The sequence below is a fragment of the Dendrobates tinctorius genome, unplaced genomic scaffold, assembly GCF_039654945.1.
Source record: "Dendrobates tinctorius isolate UK_male_01 unplaced genomic scaffold, ASM3965494v1 ptg000051l, whole genome shotgun sequence".
Lineage (NCBI taxonomy): Eukaryota > Metazoa > Chordata > Amphibia > Anura > Dendrobatidae > Dendrobates > Dendrobates tinctorius.
The window spans coordinates 17,510,248-17,525,542 of record NW_027361719.1 but is presented as its reverse complement, the minus strand read 5'-3'; the positions used below and the strand labels follow the sequence as shown (position 1 = coordinate 17,525,542).

The following is a 15,295-nucleotide window of genomic DNA, read 5'->3' as shown; positions in this document are numbered from 1 at the left end:
GTCAGGCGAGGCTGAGGACTGGTCTTAGTGGAACGAGCTCGCTAGGAAAGGAACAGAAGGAGAAAGACATAGAACTGCAACCTAAGCTTCCATAAGAGAGAGAAGGAACAGCGCAGAACAAAGGAGTAGGAGAACAGAGAGGAGTTGTGGGTTGGAAGAGGAACCCTGCTTCTAGGTTCTCAGCGCAAGGCCGGGGCCCGGTCCCCGAGGTTGTATGGATACTTATGGTTCTGCAGCAGACACTGGTGAAGTAGTTGGCTGTAAATGCACTACTCCCATCCCAGACTTGGGGCACAACAGCATCTGTATAGAGAGCCGGGACTCAGGATAAAGGGAGTCCCCGAAGTAGGCTACAGCTGTCTGCCGTACAAGGAGAGTTGTTAGGAACATCTAACAGGAGGAACTTCAGAGTACCACGATACTGGAGCTCTTCACACTAAAAGGCGCAATAGAGGAGTCGTTCAGGAAAGGTACATGTTGCGGAGTGTTGGAGAGGAGAATCCTGACTTGCCCGGGAGGTTGATTGAGTCTCTACCCCGGAGGACACGGCACGGAGGCAGGCACCAGTGTGTACCACGAACTGTGAGTAAAGCTTTGGAACTGCAAGCCCTGGTGTCCTCCATTCATTTGTGCGCCAACACCATCAGCACTGCTACATCTGGGTACTAACATTCCTCACACCGCCTGCGCCTACACACTGCCCTGGGGTTACAGCTTCACATGTGGGGAGCTACACCATCTATGCTGCAACACACCATCAGTCCCAGAGGATCTGCACTCAGCGTTGGCTTAACATCTTGCTTACCAAACACCACAGGTGGCGTCACGAACTTTCACATAAACTATATCTCAAACCACCATTGATTTGGGGGCCCAGGGCCACGGACCGGGTCACCACTGCTGTGACACCTTTCCCCCTGACACTGGCCCGGTACCAAGTACCCCACAGCCCTGGGAGGGCGACCCATACACCTCTCATTTTACACTAAGGTCTTATAGGCTGGATCAGGTTGTGATGCACCCACCATCTTAGTATTAATAATAATAAATTTTATTTCTATAGCGCCGACATATTCCGCAGCACTTTACATTTCAGAGGGGATTTGTTCAGACAATAGACATTACAGCATAACAATAATCACATAGATTATAACAATTACCAAGAGGAATGAGAGCCCTGCTCGCAAGCTTACAGTCTATGAGGAAAGAGGTAGACACGAAAGGTGGGTGGTAACAGTTGCCCTGATTGTATGGACCAGCCATAATGTTAAGTGTGTAACAGTACAGACACAGAGGGCTAATGGATGCATAAAGCATGTGGGAACATGATGCGGGGAACCTGGTTATGGTAAAGCTTTTGGCTGTGCCACACAGGGATAGATTAGGTTAATGTGTTGAGGTGATACGCCAGTCTGAATAAATGCGTTTTTAGTGCACGCTTAAGAATGTGGGGATTGGGGACTAATCGTATTGACCTGAGAAGTGCATTCCAAAGAATTGGTGCAGCACGTGTAAAGTCTTGGAGACGGGAGTGGGAGGTTCTGAATATTGAGGATGCTAACCTCAGGTCATCAGCAGAACAGAGGGCGCGGGTAGGGTGGTATACTGAAGCAAGGGATGAGATGTAGGGTGGTGCTGAGCCATGGAGGGCTTTGTGGGTGAGGGTAATAAGTTTATACTGAATTCTGGAGTGGATGGGTAGCCAGTGTAATGACTGGCACAAGGTAGAGGCATCGGTGTAACGATTGGTGAGGAATATGATCCTGGCTGCAGCATTCAAGACAGATTGGAGAGGGGAGAGTTTGGTAAGAGGGAGACCGATTAGAAGAGAGTTACAATAGTCGAGACGAGAATGAATAAGAGAAACAGTAAGAGCTTTTGCAGAGTCAAAAGTAAGAAAAGGTCGAATTCTAGAAATGTTTTTGAGGTGCAGATGACAAGAGCGAGCCAGTGATCGAATGTGGGGGCAAAGGAAAGCTCGGAGTCAAGTATGACCCCAAGACAGCAGGCATGTTGCTGGGGAGAAACAGTGGAACCACACACAGAAATGGCAATGTCGGGTATAGGTACATTAGTAGAGGGAGGAAACACAAGGAGTTCAGTCTTTGACAGGTTCAGTTTCAGATATAGTGAGGACATGATGTTAGACACAGCGTTTAGACAATCGCTGGTGTTTTCTAGAAAGGCTGGCGTGATGTCAGGAGAAGAAGCATACAATTGGGTGTCATCAGCATAGAGATGGTACTGGAAACCAAATCCACTGATTGTTTGACCAATAGGGGCAGTGTACAAGGAGAAGAGGAGGGGGCCTAGGATTGATCCTTGAGGAACCCCAACAGTAAGGGGAAGGTGAGAGGAGGAGGAACCGGCAAAAGATACAGTAAAGGAGCGGTCAGAGAGATAGGAGGAGAACCAGGAGAGAACGGTGTCCTTGAGGCCAAAGGAACGGAGCATAGTGAGGAGGAGCTGATGATCCACAGTGTCGAATGCTGCAGAGAGATCCAAGAGAATTAGCATGGAGTAATGACCATTTGATTTAGCTGTTAGTAGATCATTAGAGACTTTAATGAGGGCAGTTTCAGTAGAGTTAAAGAGCGGAAACCGGATTGGAGAGGGTTAAGAAGAGAGTTATCAAAGAGATAGCGGATAAGACGGGAGTGGACCAGGCACTCCAGGAATTTAGAGATGAAGGGAAGATTAGAGACAGATCTATAGTTAGTGGCACAGTTGTGGTTGAGGGATGGTTTTCTAAGTAGTGGATGTATGATGGCATGCTTAAATGAGGAGGGAAAGATACCAGAAGAGAGAGAGAGGTTAAATATTTTAGTTAGGTGAGGGGTGACAGCAGGGGAAAGGGACTGGAGGAGATGTGACGGAAATGGGTCACTGGTGCAAGTGGTTGGGCGAGAAGATGCAAGGAGCCTGCTTACTTCTTCTTCTGTGACTGGTTCAAAATCAGAGAGTGAGCTAGATGCAGTGGGGGAGGGAGGACAGTGCATGGTATGAGGTGATTGGGAGATAATTTCCTGTCACATCTGGTCAATTTTTTCTTTGAAGTAATTGGCCAGATAGTCAGCTCGGAGCTCCGTGGTTGGGGACTGTACTCTTGGGTTGAGTAGAGAATGAAAAGTGTCAAAGAGACGTTTTGGGTTATTGGACAGTGAGGTGATAAGAGTGTTGAAATAGGTTTGTTTTGAGAGGTTAAGGGCAGTGTTGTGTGTTCTAATCATAAACTTATAATGGATGAAATCTTCGTGTAGATTGGATTTTCTCCACAGACGTTCGGCGCACCTGGAGCACCGCTGCAGGAAACGTGTTTGCAGGTTGTGCCAGGATTTTCGCCGTCTGTGTTGTGGTGTTCTATTTATAGGGGGTGCAAATTCATCCAGGGCACTTTGAAGTGTTTCATTGTAATGCTTCAGTGCAGAATCAGGACATGAGAGGGAGGAGATAGGGGCCAATGAAGACTGCAAGTTCTTCATAAGTTCCTGGGTGTTAATGGCTTGTATGTTTCTATAAGTATGGACAGTGGGGGTGACCTGAGCAGCCTTGCAGTTCTTGATAGAGAATGAAAGAAGATTGTGGTCAGAGAGCAGGAGAGGGGAGTTTGCAAAATCATCCACTGCACAAAGCCCAGAGAAGACCAAGTCAAAGGAGTTTCCGTCTTCCTGCGTTGGAGAATTAGTAAGCTGAGAAAGGCCAAACGAGGAGGTTAGAGATAAAAGGTGAGTAGCAGATGGGGAAAGGGGAAGAGCAATTGGGATGTTGAAATCTCCCATGATGAGGGTAGGGATGTCACAGGAGAGAAAATGTGGAAGCTAAGTGGCAAAATGATCCAGGAACTGATGGGAGGGACCGGGAGGACGATACACCACCACCACTTGCATGGAGAAGGGGGTGTAAAGTCTGACAGCATGGAACTCAAAAGAAGGGAAGACTAGTGAGGGTAGTTGAGGGATAACCTGAAAGGTACATTTTGGTGATAGGAGCAGACCAACGCCTCCACCTACTCTATTGTCTGATCTTGGGATATGAGAGAAGTGTAGTCCCCCGTATGAAAGAGCAGCTGCAGCGGTAGTGTCTGACTGCTGGATGCAGGTTTCAGTAAGAGCCAGGAGGTTAAGAGAATTAGAAAGAAAAAAGTCATGAATGAAGGAGAGTTTGTTACACACTGAGAGAGAATTCCAAAGTGCACAATTAAGAGAGACAGATGGCATACAGGGAATATTAATAAGATTAGAGGGGTTTCTGAGTGTAGCAGTTGGGGGGGTTTGACTTTCTATAACATGGGGGACCAGGGTTGGGAGCAATGTCTCCTGCGACTAGGAGAAGGAGGATAGAAAGAGTGAGCAGATGGTTAAGTGATTTGTGAGAGTGTCTCTTATGTTGAATGGTGGGACTGACTGGATCTGTGCAATTTAACAATGTGAAAAGAGCATGAGTGCTATACATAGAGGAAGGAGCAAGGGGCCGATATGGATGGAGTGTAGAGAGTTAATGCCAGGGCGGTGGATGTGTGTGAATGCAGCTGCCAGGATATAAATTACACAAATGCATATGGTATATATTTGTTGTACTCCAAATGTACAGGGAGTAGAAATATATAAAGGTCTTACCTGTCTCCTGCCCTGTCTAACTGCCATGTTATAACTGCCAGTACTTTGATACATGTACTTAGATTACATGTGCATAAATGCCCCCTGCATAAATGCCTTCCCCAAGCTATGTCTGAATATATAGGAGGCTAAGCCTTAGATTTTTTTTTTTTTGCTCTCTCCTCCTTAATCAATCAAACTAAATTGAGACAGCAGGACCCAATAAAGTGTTGTGGTCAGATAAACAGATGTCCAGCACTATATGGATCATAAAGCACTTTGAAAAGTTTCTTGACCTCACAACATAAGGGGACAAGCAGAGTAAGTTGAAATAACTATATTCCAGATATAAGCTTGCATAGTTGAAAACACATATATAGCATTCAGGATTAACTGCTTGCTGACTTTGAATGGAGTGGAGAAACACAGGAGTTGATCAGAGCAGAGATTGAAAGAGCTGGTTAGTATTCAAGTAGTCTGGCATGCTTGACAATACCATTTCACTGGGCTCTGTTACTTAGTTCTACTAAACATTTTTGGATTTGCTCATACAGTGTTCAGCCAGCCAAATCCAGCTCTGTTGTACCACTAGGCTTTGCTATTTCAAGTATGTCGCCTTACAAACCCAGTTGTGCTATTCCTCTGGGTTCTGCAACCCACGAGTGTGCTTTCTGACATACTCAGCTCTGCCAGACTTCTGCTACAAAAGATTGGGTTATAGCATACTATTCACTGTTTTATTTCCTTGCACAGCAACAGTGCAGGAAATTGAAATCAGACCCATGCAAAAGCTGGGTGGTCTAGATCGCTGCTGTGGATGTAAAAATTAGAAAAGGACACATTTTCATTTTCAGGATTGGTGGCATCCCATAGACTGTGTCTTAGCTCTATACTATCAACTTATAAAATGGGAAAAGACCTTTAAGTATATGTATAACATATCTTGTTTTAATAAATGGGTGCACGTACCCTCCACCACTCTTCATTGGAGTCATCAATGACAGTGATCCTATCTCCAGCCCTGTAATTGAAAATAATGCATTATGAATATATTTCACTTTATATGAGCAGACATTGACACTATAACATACAGTATAAATGTCTGCATATTATTAGTTTCATATATGTTCTTCAGTTTGTCAGTGATAAATCCTTGATTTGAAGAACTAACAAACTTAATACTTACTGGAAATCGAGGTCGTCCTTCTCCAAAGCTTTGAAACGGTAAAGAGCAACAAAATAATGAGATTGCATGAAGCCAGGTTGTGCCTTCTTATTCTGATACGGGAAAAATATGACATATTGTACTAATCAATGTCAAGAATCAGTGGAATTTGAGAAACTAAGACAGGCTCATTCATACATTGCAAAAGATATAAAATAACTAAGGCAGTAGGAAAGGAAGTCTGAAGAATATACTGTTTGCCGCTCTACCAGTACAATACACACCCCCTACAGAACTAACATAAGCATTTCTTGTGGGTTAGGCAGCTATAGGAGGCTTGAGAACAACTAGGAGGATCAAAAACTGGAGCAAAGTCACAGTTATCGTGCTATGTAGGATTTGGCATTCTCATTGTTTTTAATTTCCCTTCTTCCAAGAGCCATAACTTTTGTATTTCTTCATCCATATGATGGTGTCACGAGTATGTCACATCCTCCTAGGAGATTTGGGGTTTGGTGATCTTTGCATACTGTGAAAAGCAGATCTTCCATTTAACCTGTGTTTTGTTTCTCATATTAAATGGACTTTGTTTCCTTTGGTGCAGAAGATGTTAATGACTTTGTATGCTGGTTAGAGACATGCAGCTCCATTTCACAACTGCTCATTTTCTCTCTCTATAAAACCTGGCCAAACCTTCTCATCCCTGCCTGTAAAAGTTTACTTCCTGGCTCGCTGTAGTTGGTGTGCTGAAGTTGGATTTCATAGTTGTTGCAGGAGATTGCTGTGTGCTATTTTTGGGTGTATGCTTTCTCTATTATCCTATTTCCATTTGGCTTCTATATTCCTATCCTTCCCTTTATTATTCTCTATCCTTGGTGAGTGTTTTTGTATGTAAGTTGCTTTTTGTTATCCCTGTTTGTCTTACGTGTTTATACTCCTGGGGAAGGGGTTATGGACCACATAAGACATTAACAGGAGCATAGTAAGGTTGCAGACTCAGGCAACCCTACCTTCAAGAGTACCCCCCGGACAGGGATAGTTAGGGTCCCAGTTCCAGGGACAGTTTGAGGCCCCTATTCCTTACCAATGACTCTCATAGCATGACATTGGGCTTGTATTTTTGAGTTGTGGTTTTCAATGACACCATTGATTTTAACACTCAAGATACAGGAAAATGGGCAAAAATTCCAAATGCAGTGAAATAGCGCAAAAAAAAGCCATTCCGTACTTTTCTATTTGGGCTTTGTTTAAATGGTGTTCATATTGCGGTAAAAATAACCTGGCAATATGGTATGCCAGGTTAGAATGATTGCTGTGATAGCGAACATATTTTTTTATGTGATGGAAAAAATCAAACTTGCTTGTTCCGTGACCCATAATGATTTTATTTTTGGGTGATGGAGCTTTGTATTCCTATTGTATTTTTTGTGGTGATGCAGCAACCAAAAATAAAACAACTCAGTAGTTTTAAATTTCTTCTTGTTACGTTGTTTACCAGTAGGGTTAATTAATTGTGGACTTTGATAAATTGGACTTTTGTGTACATGGAGATAACATATATGTGTTTGTTTTCTTTTTAATCCTTTATCTTTAATAAAGGGTTAATAACGTTTTTATTTTTTTAATTTCTAAAAACTTTTTTCTTTATTTTTTTAGTCCCCTTAGGGGACTTGAACTGCTATATACTGCAATACAAAAGTAATAGTCTCCTATGAATGCCAGCCACAGGTTGGTTTTCATAGGGGTCTTCCGTAGCTCCTCAGCTGAAATGACAATCCATTGGCATGCAATGAAGTGAGGACAATACTTGCTTGGAATGCTGCACCCCCAATTATTGACAATAGCATTTATTGATTGACCTGCTGCTGGTAAAGGCATATGATGGCTAAACAACACAGCCATCATCTACCAGCAATAATACACGCTCTGACCAAGCTTTTAAAGACATGGCCCTAACATTTGACGTAATAGTACGTTATATGTCAGAAAGGGGCCAAAACAAAATCTGGTTGAACTTTTCATTGGTTTCTGGTATTTTACTAAACAGAAAATTGGCATAAATTGTTTACATTTGAACCTTGCCCCTTTTTAATAGCAGTATGTACTTACTCTTTGTTAGGCGTCGGGTTCCTGTCACAGCAGGAATCCCGAGCCTTGCTTCCGGCGGTCTCCCATTCCTCTCCAGCTGCAGAGAAGGTTTCTCAGCAAACTCGTCAGTCCCGGCGCTCTGCCCAGACCAGTTCCGTGGGTTTGCTTGCTGCTGCCACCTCTGGCACAGCTATGGCAATGCAGGCTGCTCAGCAGCGAGATTCTCCAGGGACTAAGTCCTCCTGTCGGGCCACTGAGAATGCCCGTGAAGTGATCCCCCATTGGAGATCGATGGTCACGTGCTCAGGTCCTGCTCCTGTTCGGATTGGTCCATCTGAGAAGCCAGGAAGGTCCCGGACGCTCGTGGCTATAAAAGATTCGCATGGCCGCTCGGCCATGCGCTAGGATAGAATGTATTTTCAGACTATAAGGAGTGAGTGGTGTATGCACCTTTGAATGTCTCTGGTGACTGACTCATTATGAAACCCCTACCCTTGGTACGCATGTGTTGTGCAGCCTAGCCTGCTAGCGCCCAGGCTTAGGTGTAGGTAGATCAGAGTCTGAGTCAGGCAGTATTCATCATCGGTGACTCGGCACGCTTCAGTGCACATGCTCCATACTCCTTAGCCAGCGTCTATAGCGGCGCTTGTGGCAGCGACGCCTCACGCTCAGTGGGCTTAGAGGGACTCTAACCCCATGTCCTTATGGTAGAATTCTGTGGCCGCTTGCTGTGCACTCTTTAGTCGGGCTCTGTGAGCTAAACAGGCTCCGGCATCCACATTCATCGGTTGTGCGGCTTTGTGAATTAACAGAGTTCGCTCCTGTTCACATTGGGTGACGTAACCCACGTGTGACTGTTTTTACACCGCTTTATTCGCCCGCCATTACCGAGCAGCAGTGTACCACCTCTGCACGGTGAACCCTGGGCTGCGAACGAACCCACTAATATTTTATAATTTGGTGCGTTCTGCCAGCCCTAACATTATCCCAGCGCCAGGGTCTGGCTAATAATGGCGGACGAACAATGACTGCATATATACATCCAGCAGCTGGAGGGTAGGTTGGCAGCGCTAGAGCGTTCCACCTCAGCTGCGGATGTTACCTCGGTCGCTGTTCAAGCAGCTACAGAGGCTGTCGCCCGTGTCTCTACGGCCAGCCCTGCCCCGACCTTGTCTCGCCTCCCGCTGCCCGAAAAGTTATCGGGTGAAAGTGCTTCATGCAGGGGTTTTGTGAGTCAGTGCTCCATTCACCTGGAGTTACTGGCCACGCGATTTCCCTCTGAGCGGGCCATGGTGGGATTTATCATCTCCTTTCTGTCGGGCAGGGCCTTGGAGTGGGCCACCCCGCTGTGGGAGCCTGGGGATCCCCTGGTACAGAGTGCCACCCATTTTCTGGTCACTTTGAAGCAGGTGTTCCTGTGGCCTCGGGTCGCACACGACACCGCACTTCAGTTGCTGGCCCTAACATAGGGTTCGTCTCTGGTCAGTCAGTATGCCATCCTCTTCAGAACTCTGGCCTCAGAGCTTGAGTGGCCAGATAAGGTTCTCATACCTATATTCTGGAGAGGCCTGGCTGATCATGTCAAAGACGCCCTGGCCACCAGGGAGGTGCCCACCACTTTGGAGGAGCTCATTACGGTTTCCACCCGAATTAACATTCGCTTCACTGAGCAAGGGCTGGAGCGCTCCAAGTCCCGCCAACAATATAGGTTGGCTCCAAACTTAGCTAGACCGCTGGAACCACTCGGTCAGCCACCTGGGCCTCCAGAGGCCATGGAGGTGTCCCGCACGGGGCCTAGGGTCCGGTCCGTGCAGGTACCTTCAGTCTGTTTCCGTTGTTGGCAGACTGGGCACCTTGCTAACCAGTGCCCACAGTGGCTGGGAGACGCTCCCGTCTAGTGGTTATCGGAGGGGGCCTACAAGACACAGCGACTTTCTCCTCCAAGCTCCTGTTTAAAGGGGCGTTAGAATTTAATTCTTCCACTCTGGTTGTGGAGGTTTGTGTGGACTCTGGAGCGGAGGGCAATTTCATGTCGTCTGCCTTCAACCTACAACACGCAATTCCCCTGGTCCTGCTTCCTCAACCAGTCATTATCAGAGTGGTGAATGGTGCGACACTCCCATCCCAAATCACCCACCAGATGGCTCCACTGAGACTCTCATTGTCTCCTTCCCATCAGGAGATGCTGTCTCTTCTTGTCATGTCCGAAGGTATCGACCAGGTCCTCCTAGAGGTTCCCTGGTTACGAGCTCACTCTCCTCACATAGAGTGGTCCTCGGGAAAAATCCTCGGTTGGAGCAAGTCCTGCAAGGGTAGGTGTCTGAGGGACTGCGTACAGGTTGCTACCTCTGAGGTTCCCGCAGATCTCTCCTCGCTTCCCAAGCCGTACCAGCAGTATGCAGACGTTTTCTCCAAGAAGGCGGCGGAGACCCTTCCGCCGCACCGCCCTTACGACTGTCCTATTGACCTCTTGCCCGGTGCTGAGCCTCCTCGGGGTCGAGTTTACCCCCTATCTTTCCCAGAGACAGAAGCCATGTCTCAGTATACCAGGGAGAATCTGGCAAGAGGATTCATTAGGAAGTCGGTGTCTCCGGCGGGAGCGGGATTCTTCTTTGTCCAAAAGAAGAATGGAGAATTACGTCCGTGCATCGATTACAGGGGTCTTAACACCATAACCGTTAAGAACAAGTATCCTCTACCCCTGATATCAGAACTGTTCGATAGGCTACGGAGAGCGAGAGTGTTTACTAAGCTTGATCTGCAAGGAGCCTATAACCTGATTCGCATCCGCGAGGGGGACGAATGGAAGACGGCATTTAACACCAGAGATGGGCACTATGAATACCTGGTGATGCCCTTCGGGCTCTGTAATGCTCCAGCCGTCTTCCAAGACTTTGTAAATGATGTCTTCCAGGAGATGCTTACCACCTCGGTAGTAGTCTATATGGACGATATTCTCATTTACTCTCCAGATATTGACTTCCACCGGAGAGATGTTCGCAAAGTTTTCGATCTCCTGCGGGCAAACTCCCTTTACGCCAAGTTGGAGAAATGTGTGTTTAAGCAGGAGTCCTTGCCTTTCCTGGGTTATATCATCTCAGCCCAGGGGTTGGCTATGGATCCTGTCAAACTACAGGCGGTGATGGATTGGCAAGAGCCCCATTCTCTCAAAGCGATGCAGCGCTTTATGGGGTTCATAAATTACTATCGCCAATTCATCCCCCATTTCTCAACTTTGGTAGCGCCCTTGGTAGCCCCCACCAAGAAGGGTGCAAACCCCAAACTGTGGTCGGAAACCGTCTCCAAGGCCTTCGCCACTATTAAATCCCACTTCGCTAGCGCTCCCATTCTACATCGCCTCGATGTAGATAAGCCCTTCATTCTGGAGGTGGATGCCTCTTCCGTTGGTGCTGGAGCGTTACTGTTCCAGAAGGACTTGCAAGGTCGGAAGCACCCATGCTTCTTCTTCTCTAAGACCTTCACACCGGCGGAGAGGAATTATTCCATCGGGGACAGGGAGTTGCTAGCAATGAAGCTGGCCTTCTCAGAGTGGAGACACCTCCTGGAGGGGGCTTGCCACCCTTTCCAGGTGTTCACCGACCACAAAAATTTGGTCTATCTACAGACTGCCCAGCGGTTGAATTCTCGCCAGGCCAGATGGTCCTTGTTCTTCTCCCGATTCCATTTCACCCTGCATTTTCTCTCTGGGGAGAAGAATGTCTGGGCCGACGCTCTTTCTCACTCTGTGGTGTTGTCGGAGGAGCCTCGGCTGATAGTCCCATCGGAGAGTCTGAGGACTGCGGCTCCGGTTGCTCTCGAGTCGGTACCTCCGGGCAAGACTTTTGTCCCTGCCCATCTGCGACCGGAGGTCCTCTCTTGGGCTCATTCTTCCAGGGTGGGGGGACGTTTTGGGACCAAACTGACCTCTGATCTCCTGGCGAGGATGTACCGTTGGCCGCATATGGCCCATGACGTCAGGGACTATATTCAGGCGTGCGTCTCTTGCGCCCAGAATCGGTCCTCTCGGCAGGGGCCCGCTTGGTTACTCTCTCCCCTGCCGGTAGCGGACAAGCCCTGGGAGATGGTCGGTATGGACTTTGTGGTGGGTCTGCCCAAATCCAGTGGCAACACCATCATTTGGGTGGTCACCGATCATTTCTCCAAGATGGTGCATCTGGTACCACTCTTGCAGCTGCCTTCTGCATGGGGCCTGGCAGCGTTGTTTATTAAACATGTTTTCTGCCTGCACGGCATGCCGGATAAGATTGTCAGCGACCGGGTTCCTCAGTTTGCGTCTCAGTTCTGGAGAGAGCTCTGTTCTCTGCAACATTTTGTCTCGGCCAGGCAGGATGATTGGGCATCCTTGCTGCCATGGGCGGAGTTTGCTTTGAACAATGCTGTGGCCGACTCCACCTGTCAGATCCCATTCCTCCTAAATTACGGCCAGCATCCGCACGTCCCTGTGCCCATGCCCGTGTCATCCAACGACTCTAGGGTGGCAGACTGGGCGGTGGAGGCACGTGACATTTGGGATCGCACTCAGGATGCTATCCGGACCTCCAAGGAGAGAATGAGGGTCTCCGCTGACGCATACAGGCGTCCTGCTCTGACCTTCGCCCCTGGCGACTTAGTGTGGCTTTCTGCCCGAAACATCAGGCTGCGGGTTGAATCCACTAAGTTCGCACTGCGCTATATTGGCCCTTTCAAGGTCCTCGAGCAGATCAACCCTGTTGTCTACCGCCTGGCCCTTCCACCACACTTGGCTATCTCGGACACGTTTCATGTGTCTCTCCTTAAGCCGGATTCACATGTCCCGGTTATCTGAGCATTCTGCCGGGACATCGGACCTGTCGTCAGACGAGTTTGAGGTCAATGCCATCGTGGGATGCAAGGTGATGCGGGGCAAAAAAGTTTTACTTGGTGGTTTGGAAGGGTCATGGTCCTGAGGCTCGGACCTGGGAGCCGGTGGAAAACATCCACACTCCTCTTCTCATTGCGGAATTTGAGCGCAGCGAGGCTCAGAGAGGAGGGGGCCCTAGGAGGGGGGGTAATGTTAGGCGTAGGGTTCCTGTCGCTGCACAGCAGTGAATGTGAGAGTGTGAATGTGAGTGTGTGAGTCTGAGTGTGAATGTGAGTGTGTGTGTGTGTGTGTGTGTGTGTGTGTGTGTGTGAGTGTGAATGTGAGTGTGTGTGAGTGTGACTATGAGTGTGACTATGAGTGTGACTGTGAGTGTGAGAGCATGTGAGTGTAAGTGTGTAAATGTGAGTGTGAGAGAGTGTGTGTGAGAGTGTGAATGTGAGTGTGAATGTGAGTGTGAGAGTGTGAGAGTGTGTGAGTGTGTATGAGTGTGAGTGAGAGAGAGTGTGTGAGTGTGAGAATGTGAGTGTGAGAATGTGAGTGTGAATGAGTGTGTGTGAGTGTGTATTTGTGTGAGTGAGTGTGTGTGACTGTGAGTGAGTGTGTGTGAGTGTGACTGTGAGTATGAGAGTGTGAATGTGAGTGTGTGTGAGAGTGTTGCGTACGGCGTATAGAGTGTGTGTGTGTGTGTGTGTGGTGTGACGGTGTTCCGCTGGTCGTACCGTGCAATAGCTTGGTACCAGCAGCAGTTTCCATATTGAGACAGCCATCACTTGGGTGTCCCAATATGGCGGTCGGTGAACTTCCTCCACTTGGAATTCTGGGATACGGTGACATCTGGACAGAACAGGAAATGAAAACATTACAAGGCAATTATATAAATTGATGGGCAAGATTGTTGAAAAACAAAAGTTACTCCACCAAAACTATGAGACTGATTGTAAAAAAAAAAAAGTTTTCCAAGTGAATCATGCTTACATTTAATGCACAATTCCTGAACTGCAGTAGTTTTAAGATCTATGGCAATCACGTCCGTGCTGCCCCATCTAGCACTACCCTTATTATTGGCGTCTACCTCTTCCATTATCTAATATTTAACGTTTTGATGAGCAGGTTCAACCTCGTACTGTTCTATACCATAACAATAAATGCTTGTTTTATACTTGGTGTTACATTTAGCAGACTTTGCTCAATCACGTCTTAAATGAAGGTGACACATTTTGAAAAGCAGCAATTTACCTTTGCATCCTGTGCGTTTTTATCTCCTTTTTTGTCACCATCAGGAGAATCTAGGATTAAACAAGAGAGTAATGGTGGGCATGACACTTGTTCAGCATATTTCTTTTTGAGACCTCAAAGCTCTTTTCAGAAACAATTAAAACATGGGTCTTGCAATTATGATTACTCATTTATAATTGGAGCTCATTATCTCCCTGTAGAGGATAAAAAGCTGAATTGACCTTCTGTGGAATCATAAGTGTGACCTTTACGTCAGAAGAAGATATTACTGAGAGCAGCTATTACTGGCTAAACTGTTCCTTTTACACATAACTCTCTGTGGGCTGTAAGGTGAGCTGTAGATATTAACACTCATGAAAAAAATGTTTTCAACACAATTGGAGACTAATAGGATATGGTAAATCCACAATCTCTGAAACTCTTATTAGAGGTACGCCATCAAAGATCATGAGAGAAGGCACTAACCTCCTTCTTGCTTTCCTTCCTCTTGTTTTGGCGGCTCTGGTTCTTCATCAATCATAGCAGCAGGCTGGGAGGCAGAAACAACACAGTCATGTATACACAGGAAGATAAAACAAGGGCAATTTTAATCAGAATATTTTCTTTATATTCCTACACTTCATAGCGTTTAGCAGCACAATTATCATATCAGTGCGGGGCTCATTTTCCAGTCAAGCGCTTTGCTCATTTGCACAGGAATGAAAGTCGGCAAAAAGACCTTGGAAAAGTTTGAACTTCATTTCTCCTAGAGAGTTAGTGGAAAAATGCAGATAAAACAAAAATTCTCCACAGAGTGATGACACAGTGAAAACGTTTTCATACCCGGGCAGAATTTTTGCTTTCTTGGCCTTTTTTCAGAAAATATGAATTATAATTACACCAAATCTTTTTCTCCACTCATGATATGTGGTTAGGTGAAGCCATTTATTGTCAAACAGCTGTGTTTTTTCTTTTTAAATCATAATCACAACCCAACAACTCTGTGAACATTCTTGACTGGCCCAGCCAGAGCCCTAAACCCAATTGAGCATCTCTGGAGAGACCTGAAAATGGCTGTCCACCAACATTCACCATCCAACCTGATGGAACTGGAGAGGATCTACAAGGAAGAATGGCAGAGGATCCCCAAATCCAGGAGTGAAAAACTTGTTGCATCATTCCCAAGAAGACTCATGGCTATACTAGGTCAAAAGGGTGCTTCTACTCAATACTGAGCAAAGGATCTGAATACTTATGACCATGTGATAATTCAGTTTTTCTTTTTTAATAAATTTGCAAAAATTTCTACATTTGTTTTCTTTTCAGTCAAGATGGGGTGCAGAGTGCACATTAATGAGAAAAAAAATGAAC

General features: G+C 46.6%; 1 protein-coding gene across 1 annotated transcript in view; it reads right to left on the bottom strand.

Annotated features, from left to right (window-relative positions):
- STAC3 (SH3 and cysteine rich domain 3) overlaps window positions 1-15,295 on the bottom strand; it is a 212,911-nt gene that overhangs the window by 8,116 nt on the left and 189,500 nt on the right. Inside the window, exons 6-9 of the mRNA XM_073576950.1 lie at window positions 14,411-14,474; window positions 13,946-13,995; window positions 5,782-5,873; window positions 5,565-5,616 (exon numbers count right to left, since the gene is read on the bottom strand). Of these exons, the coding sequence (XP_073433051.1) occupies window positions 5,565-5,616; window positions 5,782-5,873; window positions 13,946-13,995; window positions 14,411-14,474 (258 nt within the window). The remainder of the gene's footprint in view (window positions 1-5,564; window positions 5,617-5,781; window positions 5,874-13,945; window positions 13,996-14,410; window positions 14,475-15,295) is intronic.